The sequence below is a fragment of the Canis lupus genome, chromosome 4 (genome assembly GCF_011100685.1).
Source record: "Canis lupus familiaris isolate Mischka breed German Shepherd chromosome 4, alternate assembly UU_Cfam_GSD_1.0, whole genome shotgun sequence".
Classification (NCBI taxonomy): domain Eukaryota; kingdom Metazoa; phylum Chordata; class Mammalia; order Carnivora; family Canidae; genus Canis; species Canis lupus.
In genome coordinates, this window is record NC_049225.1 from 2,915,501 (window position 1) to 2,932,509 (window position 17,009).

Sequence of the window (17,009 nt, forward strand, 5' to 3'; positions counted from 1 at the left end):
ATGTTCCTATTTTCCCCTTCACTTCTCAGCCACTCACAATGGCAGACCCCACGGTTTCCTGAGACCCTTGCTCCAGTAATTATAGTATGTGCTTCTTCCTTCACTCCACTGGCTGAGAAGGGTCTCCAGTGACTGAATTAGAAGCAAAAACAATGTTATATCTCTAAACAGGAGGGAGGAATAAAAAGTCTGAGACGGAAACTTTGCCAGAGGAGGAAGGAAAAGAAAACTAACACACAGTGAACATCTATTGTCAGGTCATCTTGAATGCTTCATTCGTTTAATATGTAGATAAATTCTGTGAGATAGTTATTTTGGTTCCATTTTACAGAATTTTAGGATCAAAAGAGTTAGAGACATAACCCTCTAATTTTTCAACTTCTTCAGTCCCATGTGGCTTCTATATCCCACATACATCGCTACGAGTGAAAACATTCCTTCACCAGTGCTCTGCCAGGCCACACACCTTCACTGGCTCTCGCAATTAAAGGGAGCCATTACCCCAACCAGGAGCTTGACACTGTCACTTTAGCTGTCAGAACTCCAGTGGGAGAAAGTATGTTCTGGCTTTCAGAGTAAGACATCTGAATACTTCTGCCTATAGGAAGTGGTTTTCCAGGATGGAGAAATAGCCTTCATGATTGACATTCACAAGTAATGCTCTAATAGTACACTGCATCATTTTTTATATTTAGTAAGTCTCTTTTTTTCATTTCTCTTCTAGAAGAGGAGTTAAAATCATCACACATAGTAAAAAAGGGAGAATCCACTAATCTTACATGAAAGTGGCCAGGGACTCCCCACACAGTTATCCTACCCGCCAAAATCCAGAAGAGTACAACTGGTCCATCAGTCTATCCAATGACCAAATACCCTAAAGAAGCCAGGAGGAACACTCCTGGGCTCCAACCTCCGGTACAAGGGACTATCTAAAATGAATTAATTTTTTGGTACAGAAATTTTTTTCCAAAATTCGTAACAATTTGTCAAGGGCCATATAGTAAATTCTCTTTCTTAAAGAAGAAGCAGCTTTAGTTTCCCACTTACCCACAAATAGAGAGTAAACAAACTTCTATGGAATCCCGCTGAGCTTTGGTAAGAGAGCAGCCCTTAGAAAGTCTGTACACAGTGTGAAGTAATGAGTCAATGAGGGAAGCGTGGTGCTCTGTGCCAGCAAAAAGAGGGGCACATCTTGTTAACAAAGGCAACACAGCTGTGCAAAGGTAACGATTGAGGGCCAGGGCCATGTCTGTAGCACTCAAAGCAGCCTAAAAAGGAATTGTGAGAGTAGAAGGTAATTCACGCTTGGCAGTAGACAACATGGAATTTCATTCTCTAGAAAATGACAAAATATGAAAAATAAAGATGTACTCCTCAGTTATATCTTTAAATGTGGGTCATATGATTTTTCACCACTAGAAACAATCAACTTACAATTGCTCACAATCAACTTACAATTGCTCACAAACAGATAAAAATGAAGTGATAGCTATAGTGATATCTCTGTCTCAAGAAGCCCCCGAGGCTCACATTCTGTAATAAGAATTCAATGGTAGGATGGATGTGAGATGATAACGCTAATGATACCCAAGAATGTGAGTTATATATATGTATATTTTAGCTCATGTCCATCAGAATCAATAGCCAAAGGCTGACTGTTTTATTATGTTATCAACTATCTCATTTAGGTTCAGAATTTCATGTGAATACACCCAACAAAGAAAAAAGAAATTTCAGTGTATTTTAATGATTCTCTTCTCCTAACTTTCACAAAAGAGCTATTATCAACTCAAGAACTGATTTCCTCTGGAATCAAAAAGACCCATCTAGAGATAAAAAGGCAGTATTATAACGACTGAAATAACATTTAGAGTTTCAGCTCGTTCCTTCGAACGAGCAGTAAAATATTTACACCAGTAATGACAGATTCTTGATGTGGGCCACTGCCAGAAGATATTTCAGCCTTATCTGTGATTTAAAAATAAAGACACTAGGATGATATTATAATTAGTACAACTCAACAAGGTCTATCAAACCTTCTGAACACTGTACATGCTTTCATCGAGAAGCATAATTGTTTAGGCCAATTTGGAGGTTAAAAGGAACCACTGTGACCTCCCAAATTAGGGTTATATAAACCAATTGCATTCCATAGTAGCCAATCAGAATCCTTATCTTACTCCTGAGGTTGCAAGTTTTCTCCACTATTCAGGGAATTCCTTAAGACTCAGTGTATTTTATTTTGTGTACTCAGTGCCTGCCTAAAAATAGGTACTCAATAAACATCCAGTGACAATAAATAAATGATTAATATATCTATGGAGAATATCATAAGTCAGGGAATAAAGAGCCAAAAGCTGATGATGTCAATTGTTCAAATCATTACCGTATCTAAAGAAGCAGCAGCCCGGAGATCTGGCAGAAAGCCAACCTCAAGAAGATGGAGGAGGAAATCTTGAACCTCAATCCCATAGACCCTGTCAAGGAACAAAACCATGGCTGCCTTGTGATCTGGGCAAAACCCCGCAGACATGTCAGGCTCCACCACATTCCCATCTAAAAGAGAGAAGGTGACATGTTGTTAATGGACAGATGACAAATGGCTTCTCTCTAACCTTCTCAAGGTTTAAGTCAAGTTATCTGTTGAATGGTTTTTGTCCTTCTACTACCCACAAGCAAGTGCTGGGAATTGGCTGAGGAATTATGACAGTGCAATTTTAATTCAAGGTCATTTGAACTGTGATTTGGGCATCCACTTGCTAACCACATGTATGATCAAAGATATGGCATTAGGCTAGATAATGAGAAGGAAACAAAAAGGCATCCAAAATCAATATTGTGAAACTAGCAGTAAACCCTATAAAAAGTCAACCTATAAAGTTTTCATTCTTTTCAAAAATGAGAGCCTCTTTTAAACACTAATGAAACTCACATACTCCCATGTGATGGAGTTCGTGGTTCATTTACATATTTATGGCTTAGACAACTACAAAATGATGAAACAACTCTATGAATCAGTTGGACTTTCAAATGAAATGTTTCATTAATCATAATGGCATTGGGCAGGCCGGGTGGCTCAGTGGTTTAGCGCTGCCTTCAGCCCAGGGCCTGATCCTGGAGACCTGGGATCAAGTCCCACGTCCGGCTCCCTGCATGGAGCCTGCTTCTCCCTCTGCCTCTCTCTCTCTCTCTCTCTCTCTCTCTCTCTCTCTCTCTCTCTGTCTCTCATGAATAAATAAATAAAATCTTTTAAAAAAATCATAATGGCATTTAACAACGTTTAAAACATATTTGAGCCATATTATTTTTTTCTATTAATAGTCAATATTTGATGCCTATATGGATGAGTGAATTTTTTACTAGAATTCCATAGATTCACAGGTTGAAAACCACTGATACAAGGAATTTAGGGATTATGTACCAATTTAAAATATTGGAGGGCAGATTTTTTCCTCTTTGACTATGTGATAATTATGTCAAATAACATAGTGCTACTGATAACACATGGTAAGAGTCTAAAATACTATCACAGAATCTTTAATATTGAGGATATATGACCACAATCATCCTGAAAAAAGTCACAACTTTTTGTTTTCGTTCACAATTAAGAAATGAATTTCACATCTGACTTGTGAAAATAAACAAGTAACAATATTTTAAGAGAATTATATTAAAGGCTAATACCAAATAGCTTCCATTTGTTATTAAATTATAATAATATCCAGTATATCTACTACTCTTCTTCCTATAATTAAAATAAAGAGAATAATAGCTCTTATTTGTGCTGTTTTCAGGCACTATGCTAGGAATATTAAAGAGATGATATCCTATACTTTTCAAAAGCACATTGTGAGGTTGGTTTTCTTAGCTACATTTAACAGATGACAACTGACCATCAGGGAAGTTAAGTAACGCTCTCAGGGTTGTACACCTAGTAATTGGCAAAGTTAGATTTAAACCAAGGAAAATCATATTTTAAACCCAAACAAAGCTGATTTAAGCCTTACTATTAAATCAGTAGGCTCTACTTTTTAATCAAAAATCTACTTAAAATTCCAGTTTAATTCTACTAAAAATCACAGTATTAGCGAATTTAAATTTGAAAGATTCTATTATTTTAATATACAGTTGTGCCAGAAGCACCTGGGTGGCCCAGTCAGTTAAGAGTCTGCCTTTGCTCAGGTCATGATCCCAGGGGGTCCTGGGACTAAGCCCTGTGTCTACTCCCTGCTCAGCAGGGAGTCCGTTCTCTCTGCCCTGCCCCCTGCAACTTGTGCTCTTGCTCACTCTCTCTCTCTCTCTCTCAAGTGAATAAATTTTTAAAAATCTTAAAAAATATATATATAGTCATGCCTAAGGAAATGGAAAGCAACCCATTGGTCCTAATATAAAATTTGTGTTTTAAACAGTCATTCAAGCAGATATTTGCTTTAAGGAATGTTACAGTTCCATATACCTAGGACTCAAGACTCATCAATTTGCTACAGCTACTGTTTTATCTGTGCACTATCTCCTCCAACAGATGAGACAAAAAAGCCGAGGAACTGCCTCCTGTCAGACTACTGGTTTTTGGACTGGAAGGAGGAGGGCCAGGTGCACTGGCCTTACCCTGTGGTACCTGCAATATTCATCTGCCTGCAGTTACCACCTCAGACATTCTGTCCAAACCTGCAGGGGCCAAGTATGGCAGGAACAGAACATTGACCTACCTTTGAGACTGTGTGCTGGCCCCTCGAGTTTTATTAACCCCTCTTACTTTCATTATTATTCTGGGTCACACTATAGTTCTAAAATAAGTATGATAAAAGATTTTGAGAAAGGCCTCAGCTATCACTAAGGGAGAAAGAGGCAAACTTCACATACGAAATATAGCACATACAGTAACAGTTATTACTGATAACTGGAAATGTTTAAAGAACCCACTGACTTGTCACTGGAACATACACAAAATTATCGATTTAAGTTTTAAAGTTAATTTTAATGCACGCCACAGCAAAATAAAAACATATAATTTTCTGTCTCCATTTTCCATAAAAGGAAAGTGGTAAAAGAAAAGTATAGAAATTGAGTAATAACCAATGGACTGGGTTTTTAAAAATTAACCTTCATTGTTATTGTGATAGTTCACATATATACAAATCCTTTAAATCCCAAGGTAGACAAGATAGTGCATATTCATGAAGAAAAACATCACAAACTAATATGATTATAGCACTAGTAAGTGAAAGAGGGAAGAAATCAACTTGAAAAATCTTGAAGGCTGGTAAACGCAGATAATTGGAATTAGGAGACATACAGAGACTTTGGGGCAATTCTCAATGAGACATCTGGATTCTCTTATTACCCATGCTCTTTGTTCTTCATTATTACTAATTTTACCTTAAAATGTAGTGCTTCTTAATTTCCTAATCTGTATATCACTGGTATAATTCTTATCTTTTTCCTGACAGTGTCAAATTTGTGGCTCAGAACATAGGGAAAAGAAAAGACATGTTACTTAAGTAAATCAACGGCACACAAGATGATCTTCTTGTATGCAGACTAGAAGAAGAAAATGCTCAAGGGGGGGAAGGCAAAAACCATGGGACAGTTTTCCAGTTTCAGCTGTCTCTAAAATCATAATGAAGGTCCCACTACTATGGCTGTTTATGTCACCTGGAAGATTCGGGTTTGTGAGCTGGGCACGTATGAAACGTTACTTCCTCATGATCAGAGGAAGCGTAAGTCAGCTTCAATTAGACAGTGGTCCCTTCACTCTAGACTTCAGGTAATAACAGCTAATCCTCTCTGGGGCATGACTGATGCAAGATAATGATTATGACATGCATCTTCTACCTAACTGCATTTTCTTCTAAAATTAGAAGTTTATATAAAAATGTTAGAGAAACACTATCCCATAAACTATTGAAAACTGAACAAAACTGAAGCCAGAAAAAGGAACACTAAAGTATAATTTATAATCTAACTATCCTTTGGGTGTCTTAAATCTTTTTTTCTTTTTTTAAAAAGATGTTATTTATTTATTTATTTATTCATGAGAGACCAGAGAGACAGAGACACAGGCAGAGGGAGAAATGGGCTCCTTGCAGGGAGCCTGATGCAAGACTCGATCCCAGGACCCCGCGATCACGACCTGAGCTGAGGGCTCAATCACTGAGCCACCCAGGTGCCCCTTTTTTTCTATGGGAGGCAGAGAGTGAACCACCAACAGGGACTGGGCCTCATACCTACACCATTTTCCATTTCTGCTGCAGCTTGGGGTGCTGCAGGGGATGGTGTGGGTGTAAACCCAGACTGCCTGCCACCTAGACAGTACAGCATCTGCACTTCACTCAGTGCTGCCTGAGCCCTCCCTCCTTTGCCAAGGTAAGGTGAGGATGCTACAGTTGCTGGGCACTCATGTGGAGAACAGGTTATGGCTTTATTTTCCATGCTTTTGAGTAAATAATAAAAACTAATCAGGGTACCTGAGTAGCTCAGTTGGTTAAATGTCCGACTCTTAAAAAAAAAAAAAGTCCAACTCTTGGTTTCATCTCTGGTCATGATCTCAGGGTTGTGGGATTAAGCCCTGTGTCGGATTCCAGGGTCAGTGTGGAGTCTGGGATTCTCTCGCTCACTCTCTCTCTCCTCTGGCCCTCCTCCCCACTATCTCTCTCTCTCTCAAATAAATAAAATCTTGAAAAACAAATAAATAAAAAAAAACTAATCACAAGCAGTTGCTAAACCAAAATAACATATTTATAAAAGGACAATAAATATTTCATCAAAATGATAAAAGTATGTATTTTTAAAATTTTCTCCTTACTATTGAAAAGAGCATTTCTTTCAACATACCAGGAATATTTTAATCTTGAAGTCAAAAGCTATGATACTTTTTTTAGGAAAAAAAGTATCATAAGGAAATGATAATGAAAACTCTCCAGAAGAGTGATTAATGGAATTGTAGTCTGGGGGCACCTGGGTGGCTCAGTGGTTGAGCATCTGCTTTTGGCTCAGGTCATGATCCTGGGGTCTTGGGATCAAGTCCTACATTGGTTTCCCCATTGGGAGCCTGCTTCTCCCTCTGCCTGTGTCTCTGCCTTTGTGTTTCTTATGAATAAATAAATAAAATCTTAAAAAAAATAAAAATAATGCAATCGTAGTCAAGAAAGAGAAGAATGAGGATCAGAAACAGTAGGAAAGAAATCAGATAAATCAGGTGAGGTACATATTTCCTCTTCTCTAGAAACTGTCAGAAACGTCACATAAATAAGAATTAAAATCTCATTGAAAACAGCTGTTTAAAAACAATAGGCATAAAAATATTCTATAAAAATAGCATCTTTTTTCATTTACATAAAACTGTCAACATATGTGTAGAAGAATATGGGAATAGAAGTTTTCTTAATTCAATGAAAAAAAATGTACTTTATAGTTGTTTTTCTTTTCTTAAAGAAAACCTAAGCCCTGTAACTATGCTGCATGAGAGAGTAGGGAGGAAATGCTGAATACTGATAATATTATTTAAAACATCATGTAGTCCAACGCCCCACTGAATCACAAGGAATGGAAGCCGGCCTTACCTTTGGCTATTGTTGGCATCTGAAAAGCAATGCTGATTACTCCCACCAAATCTCCCAGGGGAATTAGGGATCTCAAAATTGACCGGATTCTGATGGCTTCCCCCTTACCAGCATGAATCAACTATGGGAAGGAAAATAAAGGAGCATTAGAAAAACTTTGTGAAATCAATGTTATAATTCTATTTAGAAAATCTGAAGTATGGGAATCCAAATCTAAAATACTTTTTCTGCTAATTATATGTATAAAGTTAGACTTCTCACAGAAATTGTTGTTTCGGGCTTAAAGACAGATAATTACTTGCCCACCGTTTTACTGACATTATGAAAAAATTATCTTTAGACCCAGAATATACAGTAGTATTTGCAACTGGTTCAGCTTCTTTCTTGCTTTGGGATGAAAATGTAATTGTATATCCATCTGTATTCCACACAGATTTCTCCCAAGGAAGGGTGTATAATGTGAAGGGAAATGGTGAACAGGAATTCTAATGGATCTTTTGCTGGCAAACCAAGTACCTGTGAAAACTGTGAATTTTACCTGTCAAGGCTCTGGAACAGACTGCAGGCTTCCAGAGCCAGGGCAGGTATCTACTTCCTTCCCCACAAGGGGAGAAACACAAGTATACTTTCTCACACATAGGAGGTACTCAACACTAGTTACAGAAGATGAGTAAATTTCAGAAGTGCCATGATTACTCACTTATTGAATTACTTCGTTTTTTTTTTTCTCCCACTTTAACAGAATAAAAAACTATTTATTAGCTAATTTCCTGTTCTTTCGATCTTCCACCTTAATGGGAAAAAGGATGAATGCTATGAGCATAAAGTTTTTCTGTCTGTAATCACTTCCAGTATTCGAATGTTTGATAATTTATTCCCATTTACTAAAATGAAAATCTCATTAGTGGCAAATTAAGCATTTACCAAAATCAGGCTCTACATTTGCTAACATTCTGACATTTCTCCATGCTGTGATTCCTCTCTGTTCACAATGAAAGGTTATGTCAAGAAAACATGAAGGTATTACCCTACAGCTGTGAGAAAAAGATACCGCTGCGCACACATACACACACACACTCACACACACACACACACACACACAAGAACACACAAACCCCCATAGATTATTATTATTATTTTTTTTTATGATAGTCACAGAGAGAGAGAGAGAGAGAGGCAGAGACACAGGCAGAGGGAGAAGCAGGCTCCATGCACCGGGAGCCCGACGTGGGATTCGATCCTGGGTTTCCAGGATCGCACCCTGGGCCAAAGGCAGGCGCCAAACCGCTGCGCCACCCAGGGATCCCACCCCCATAGATTCTAAGGGCAGGGAGAAAGACGTGATCTGTAAGCAATGGTCCTGCTGGCTTCTTACACAGATGGGTTTAGAAGCAGGTTCATCTTCTGCCCCAGCACCACTCACTGTGTTTCAATCTCTGTATTGTCTCCCATTATCAGGTCGTGAAGCTAATATTATAAGCCCCAACTTGCATTTTTAAAGGGAATATAATAGAATGAAGCAGAATAATGTAGGATAAAATAAAGTAACAAATATCAGAATGGATTACAGAGTAAAAGTAAGTACTGTTCATGAAACTTTTAATTTCTTCTTGCTCAAAACATTGTAGAAAACACCAACCCAGAGAATCTGAAGAGCTGCTTCCTGCCCCATAATGGCCCCTAACCCCCACTGTCCCCTCAACCAGTGGCAGGCACATGGCAGCTCCCTCACAGGGAAGAAATACCATACACCAAAACAATGACTCTTAATAGGAAAGCTAGCTCTCTACGTACACTAAATGAGGAGGGGAAATTTATAGGAAAAATGTGTTCTTTGCTTCTTAAAGTGTGGGGAGGTTATATGAGTTTCAGAGACACATGAGTAACTGGCTATTCTATTAATGAATTGTACTGAAATCTCATTACTAATTTTTATAGCCAAGGCATTTCCAACTAAATAAACACTTGTTCAGGAATTAGGCTGCAGCTATTATTTTTAATGGAGCAGGGTGATGATTGGTTTTGGATGCCATTATCCTCTTTGCCAACTGTGGATTTTTTCTCATAGATGGATCAGCCAGGATTGCCACTCTTGGGCCACGTAAGGAAGGTACTTACATGCATTTCAGGAGCACAACGTCCCAAAAGGTCAATCAAAGCCGAGTAAAATGTCATGATGGCATTCCCCATGTGGATAGTGTCATCTTCCTCCTCTTCTGTATCACTTCCGTAGATTTTCCAAGAAACAAAAAGCAAAGAAAACAGGATAATAAAGTGACATTTCAGATGTATTGCATACTTCGTGGAAAAAAGGGACCCCTAACATAGTTCATTCTGCCTCTTCTGCTACTTTTCATCTCTTTGATTAATCTGTACTTTGACAGTTTTAAGAGAAAAATGAGTTTAAAGACCAGACACCAAGAACATATTTGTGGGACGTGTGATATTCAGATTCCTTCAAAAGGGGAAGAAGAGAATTACTAATGTGATGGATTCTGCTTATTTCTTGAGGCAGCCAACCTTTGCTTTAACAAAGAACAATAACTAATGGAAAGACTTGGTAAGCTTAGAGTACTTTTGTAAATACATTTAGAGAAAAGGTGACAAAGATCTGTCCTGTAAGATAACATATGTAAGGCACCCAGGACAGTGCTTTGCCGAGAGCAAGCACTTCACAAATGTGATTATCATTTACTTACCTATCCATTTACCAGCCTCTCTACCTCACCCACCCACTCCCAAATAATCCAACATGTCTCCCTCCCCACCTCTGTGAGAAACACATAGAGATTCCATTATCTTGCTAATAAGAGGCAAATCTGAGATGGCCTTGGAAGAGCCCATTATTTTTCTTCTTTTGGTAACTCAGCTGGGCTTAGCATTCTGCAGGGTGATTGTGAGGCCTTATTGAAAATACCATCTTGGCATGCAATACTGCTCCTAGGGCCCTTGTGTGCACACTCGCTGCTGTGGTCCTGGGCAAGAGACCTTTTGACACGTTTTTCCACTACTTAGAGAAACTAAGGGCCCCCTAGTCCCTGTATAGCTAACTGACAAACATAACAAGCTCTTGGAGGACTCCCAGTCTGAAACAGCCCAGCCTTGGCATAGACAGATCATCTATGCCCAGTCTATATATGGAAGAATGACGCTGTGCAGAACTGCTCTGCATGGAAATTTGCCTCCAATAAGCCCTATATTCTGTCTTTACCAGTGGTGTTAGCAGTATAGGTATGTGACCTGCCAGTAGGACATTCACCTCCACAGATAAAAACTGAAGTGACACACCTGGATTGACTTATGTCAATTGCTGTAATCAAGTATTAGTAATGTATACTGTGGGGAAACGTAAAGTCGTTACTGCCTTATCTGGCTGCTCTATTTGCCATAATACCTTTTTTTTTTTTTTTTTAAATTTTTATTTATTTATGATAGTCACTCAGAGAGAGAGAGAGAGAGAGGCAGAGACATAGGCAGAAGGAGAAGCAGGCTCCATGCACCGGGAGCCCGACGTGGGATTCGATCTCGGGTCTCCAGGATCGCGCCCTGGGCCAAAGGCAGGCGCCAAACCGCTGCGCCACCCAGGGATCCCTCTATTTGCCATAATACCTTAACCAAGCATTTTACTCTTCAGAATGACAAGATCCATATTTCTGGACTTTACTATCATACCAGTTTAGTTAAGTCTCCTAGACCTATGCTAAAGGTCTTACTTTCTTACTACTATCTTGAAAACTCATTCTAGCTAGCTTCCCACTAAACCCTACTACAATTTCAGAGGCTCACCTGCCATCATCTGTAGTAACACACTTTGCCATAGCATCCTGGAAAAATTCACAAAATACATTTCATCCTACAACCTAAACTCTGCTAAATTCACACCATCTTCCTTGGTTTCCTCTTTTTTCATTCAACCTATTCTTGCAGCAAATCCCATTCATTCTTCCAAGTCTGATGCATTTGACTTTCAAGGGCAGAAATCATGAGTACCAGAAAATTATACTGCAATTGATGGAATACAAATCATGTTTTGTAAAATTTCAAGTCAAGGAATATAATTTACTCCTAAGAATGTGGATATTTGACCTACAGTGTTTTGCTGGATCCGCTAGTTGGTGAGGGACCATCTCGAGAAGGATCTTCAGCTATTTTTATGGCTTCCTCCATGGCTGCAAGCAGACCATTCCCACCTTCCCCTCTCAAAGCAGGACCAAAACACTCGGGCCTCCTGATGAGCAACCTCACCACAACATTAGCATTCTCTTCCACACTCTCCCCTAAAATCAAATGAGGAACAGAAATAAACAAACACTGGTGATGTGGACGTTCTGAGCAAATAAATATTATACTAATTCATTTATATTTAAAGGAAAATAACTAAAACCAAAGAACATAGTTACTAATAAAGCTAAAATTCAATTCAAAGCACTAGCTTTATATACACAAACACAGTAAGCTCCTTCTTTTGTACTTAAAATTTTCAAAGTAATGAAAAGCATTATAAAGGTATAAAATATTCACTTTTGTTAATTTGTTATAGGAAATTAAGCCATAAGCCTATTATTAGAACCCAATTATAAAGTCTTTAAGAACTTGTACTGCCTAAAAATTTTAATTTAATAAAGGCAAAGCATCACTATCAAAACAAATATTAGAAATTAAATTATCACTGTTAAAAAAGTACTGATTATAAAATATTCCATTTCATGGGCTACCTGAGTGACTCAGTCAAGCACTGACTCTTGGTTTTGGCTCAGGTCATTATCTCAGGGTTGTGAAATTGAGCCCCATGTCAGCTCCTACTTCAGTGTGGAAACTGCTTGGGATTCTCTCTCCCCCTCCATTTGCCCCTCCCCATGCTCTCTCTCTCTCAAATAAATGAATCTTTAAAAATTATAAATTCTATTTCCTTACTAATATTTACTTCCTTCATGAAAATGCTGGAATATATCATTTTTTAGGTATCTATCTTTATACAGTTTTAATCATGACCAAAAAAGATCCCAAGCAACCAGTCCTACCATTACAGAAGACAGCAAATCTGAGAAAGTCAAGATATCTCTCTCCTTCAACTGGATTCCATCCAATGTCTGGATAACCCTTAGACACCAGCATCTGGCAGCTCTGCAGTCCACACCCAGCCAAATATCGAACTACCTACAAACAAGATGATAAGCAAAAGTTATCTGGTGGGTGAGAAGTCAGTAGATGCTAACACTACATGATAAAGGATACACTCAAAGGATGGTCTAAAATACATGTGGTTTTGCAAGTTCTTTTTAATCTCATAACAATCCATATGAACTCCCTGTATTAAAACCTTAGAGTTAAGAAATATTTACAAATCATAACAAAGTGCTATCATAATAAAAATATTCATGAATCAACTCTATGAAAGAAAAATATTCCTAAGTTTTATATCATTTAATTTTAAGTTTTTATCTATAAATGTCATGATACTTGGGTGCCTGGCTGGCTTGATCTCAGTGTCATGAGACTGAGCCCCACCGTGGGTGTAGACCTTATATACAAACAAAAACAAAACACACAATATAAACATCATGATATTTCATAAACTTCAAAAATGTCTAAAGACTTCTGACCAGTGTAAAACCTTAACCCATCTGAGATATTGAAAGACCCACCTGAGAAATAGTGATATTTTAGAAAAGTGAATTTACTTTCAAAATAATATTATCAATTTAATGGGGAGGAGTGTGTATTTGACAAAAAACCTACAGAAACAGAGAAAACTAAGCTTAAATTCAAATATCTTTGGGTTCAAGTCTTTCCTGCATTACTTACTAGATCATTTTGAGCCAGGATTCCACTGTCTACAAATTGGGGATATTATTAACTACCTTTCAGTATCACTGAATGTAACACGTTAAATTTTCTGCTTATCTTTGCCTTTTAAATTATTGTTTTTATATGAATGCTGATCCTTTACAATATTTCATAACTGATCCACTTTTAAAAGAAATTCCTAAACTATTATCAATGGTAGTAGATTGTCAGTCAAGCACTTTATCAATCAAGTTACACACAGCTCAAGCTAAACTGCTTGAAAAAGAAATAAGTAATATAGCTAAAAATATTTTGTACCAATTTTATCTAAGTATAACTTATGTACAATAATCTCATCTATTTAAAGTATAAATTCAGGGTGCCTGGTGATGCAGCCGGTTGAGCATTTGATGCTTGATTTCGACTGAGGTCATGATCCTAGGGTTGTGAGATTGAGCCCCACAAAGAGCTCTGTGCTAAGTGTGGAGCCTGCTTAAGATTTTCTCTTTCTCCATTTCCCTCTGCCCCTCCAACCCCACTTGTGCATGCACATGTGCACTCTCTCTCTAAAAAAACAAACAAAAAATTAAAGTATAAATTCAGTGAGCTTTGAGAGATTTATACTTTTGTAAAACACAGCATAATCAAGATGCAGAACATTTCCATCACTCTTCAGGCCCCATCCATCCCTCCCTACATGTGAAAACCTTAACAATCTGCTTTGTATCACTAAAAATTCACTTGTGTATTCTAGAACATTTATACATGCAATCATCCAGTATGCATCTTTCCATGCCTGGCTTCTTTCACTCAGAATAATGATTCTGAGATTCATTTAAATTGTAGCCCAGGGGATCCCTGGGTGGCTCAGTGGTTTGGCACCTGCCTTTGGCCCAGGGCACGATCCTGGAGTCCCAGGATCAAGTCCTGCGTCAGGCTCCTAGCATGGAGCCTGCTTCTCCCTCTGCCTGTATCTCTGCCTCTCTCTCTCTCTCTCTCTCGTGAATAAATAAAATCTAAAAAAATAATAATAATAAAAAAAAATAAATTGTAGCCCATGTCAATCTTCTTTCCTTCTTACTGCATAATAACAGCATTCCACAGCACATGGAAAGAGCCCACATTTCCTTATTCATTCATCAGTTGGTAGACATTTGAATTGTCTTCAGTTATTGGCTAAGATGAATTAATGGTATTAACTACATTCACATACACGTCTGTGTGGACACACACTCTAGTTTCGATTGAGTACCTACAAGCAGGAAGGCTAGGCATATGTTTATGATAGGTCTATATTTTGTTAAGAACTTACTTGTTAAGAATCTGTTAAGTTAGGGGTACTTCCATGGCTCAGTCAGTCAAGCATCCAACTTTTGATCTCAGCTCAGGTTGTGATCTCAGGGTTGTGAGATCAAGCCCTGCATCAAGCTCCACACTGAGCATGGAATCTGCTTAAGAGTCTCTCTCTCTTCTCCCCTCTACCGCTCCCCCACCTCTATCTCCCTCCTCTCTCTCCCCCCGCCATATAAAGAATTTAAATTAATTTAAGTTAATTTTTTAAGAAACTGCCAACCTGGGGATCCCTGGGTGGCTCAGGGGATCCCTGGGTGGCTCAGTGGTTTAGCGTCTGCCTTTGGCCCAGGGCGTGATCCTGGAGTCCCGGGATCGAGTCCTGTGTCAGGCTCCGGGCATGGAGCCTGCTTCTCCCTCCTCCTGTGTCTCTGCCTCTCTCTCTCTCTCTCTCTCCCTCTATGTCTATCATAAATAAGTAAATAAATCTTTAAAAAAAAAAAAGAAAGAAACTGCCAACCTGCTTTTGCAAACTGACTCCACCATTTTTCATCTCATCGGTAAAAGACGAGGGTTTTAGTTGCTCCATGTCCACCAAAATGTTTGGCATCATCAACTTTCTAAATATTAGCCGTGTTTCAGTGTGTAGATAAAAAGATTTTAAAATATATATGAGATAAAATGGTCCTGAGGTTAGTCAGAGATGTAAAGCTTTGTGATCTGTGACCAGGAAGTCAGAAGGATTTAGGGAAGAGTTCACTTTTTCGTGCCTTCAACAGTTGTGCATTGATTTTCTGTCCAAAGCCAATGCTGTTCTCAAAGAGTGGAACAAAGTAGTGAACAATGGAGGAAAAGAAACATGCCCTGGACACCCTGGCCATATGTGATGGTAGAGAGTTGATTTTTAAAAATAATCAAATATATAGCTTTTAGTAAAACATACTTGCTTTAAAATATAAACATAATTCATACTATAAATATTTAAACCATAATTAGAGAAATGTAAGCAATATGAAAATGTGTGTTTCGGGCAGTCCAGGTGGCTCAGTGGTTTAGCACCTCCTTCAGCCCAGGGCATGATCCTAGAGACCTGGAATCGAGTCCTGTGTCGGGCTCCCAGCATGGAGCCTGCTTCTCCCTCTGCCTGTGTCTCTGCCTCTCTCTCTCTCTCTCTTTTTCTCTCTCATTAATAAACAAATAAAATTCTTTAAAAAAGAAAATGTGTGTTTCTGTCTATAATATACAAATGTATCTTTTCTACTGTTGAAAATGAAGCAGCAAAGAAGACAAGAAAAGAGAGAAAAGGCTTCAATTTTACAGGACACAGACAGTAAAAGCTCACAAAAAGATGACTTGGATCAATGACTAGAAGGATGTCAGGAAAAGAGCCATGAAGACATCTGGCAGAAGAATATTACAGATGGAAAGAACAGCAAGCACAAAGTCCCCAAGGCAGGAGCACACCTGGCAAGTTCCCGGAATAGCAAGTGCGGACCAGTGTGGCCGGAACAAATAGACAAGAGCAGGAGAATTACGGAAAATGAGACGGATATGTGAAATCAGATGGGGTAAAAGCTACTGCAATGCCTTTCACTTTTACTGGAAGGGAAATGGGAAATCTCTGGAAGAGCAATGGACACAAGATTAATATGATTCTTTTAAGATGTTCATTCTGGCTGCTCAGAGGGGAGCCAGGGAAGGATCTGGAAGATGACTTAGAATGCCATCATAACAACATCATAGGGGGAATGTTCTATGTTTCAGCAAACATGTGTCTGTTCCTCAAGTGCTCAGTTAGAGGGCAGGGTCTTGATATGTCAGTGATGCCTTGCACTGGAATCTATGTCTGCATGACACCAAATGTGCTTTGAGATGTTAAAACCACCTTTGAATAAACTGAAACTATATGACTAAAGCAAAAGTAACAACAAATATCATGAAAGGACCAAAACCCCCAAGAATACAGATAGAAAAGTTGATTTCCTTTCCAGAGAAAAATGTATGTGATCTCAAATTTCTTGCTCTTTGTAATTTACAATTACATGTTCTATGTAATATATGTAACATGTTAATAATATAGTATATATCATAATTACGTCAATAAAATTATAAATGTTATAGTTATACTTCAATAATCTTGAGAAACAACTATATACAAGCATAACTCACACAAGCACAAGGATATTGCTTACCTTTTCCAGATCTGGCTCACGCAGAGCTAAGGCCAGCTCATTATTATCCATCACCGAGGCAGCTGCTACGTCCAACGGTGTCGAACCTCTCATAGCTGGTGAGGCTGTTAATTCAAAGGACAATGAGACACAACCTGGATTGTGTTACAACTGTAAATTCCATATAAAAACATACACT

General features: G+C 38.4%; 1 protein-coding gene across 5 annotated transcripts in view; it reads right to left on the reverse strand.

Annotated features, from left to right (window-relative positions):
* The window catches only part of RYR2 (ryanodine receptor 2), a 726,942-nt gene that overhangs the window by 171,779 nt on the left and 538,154 nt on the right, over window positions 1–17,009 (reverse strand). For all 5 annotated transcript variants that reach the window (XM_038533815.1, XM_038533818.1, XM_038533817.1 and 2 more), the window contains 7 exons: window positions 16,832–16,935; window positions 12,584–12,719; window positions 11,653–11,839; window positions 9,681–9,786; window positions 7,563–7,683; window positions 2,387–2,556; window positions 1,048–1,268 (listed from right to left, as the gene is read on the reverse strand). In XM_038533815.1, the coding sequence (XP_038389743.1) occupies window positions 1,048–1,268; window positions 2,387–2,556; window positions 7,563–7,683; window positions 9,681–9,786; window positions 11,653–11,839; window positions 12,584–12,719; window positions 16,832–16,935 (1,045 nt within the window). The remainder of the gene's footprint in view (window positions 1–1,047; window positions 1,269–2,386; window positions 2,557–7,562; window positions 7,684–9,680; window positions 9,787–11,652; window positions 11,840–12,583; window positions 12,720–16,831; window positions 16,936–17,009) is intronic.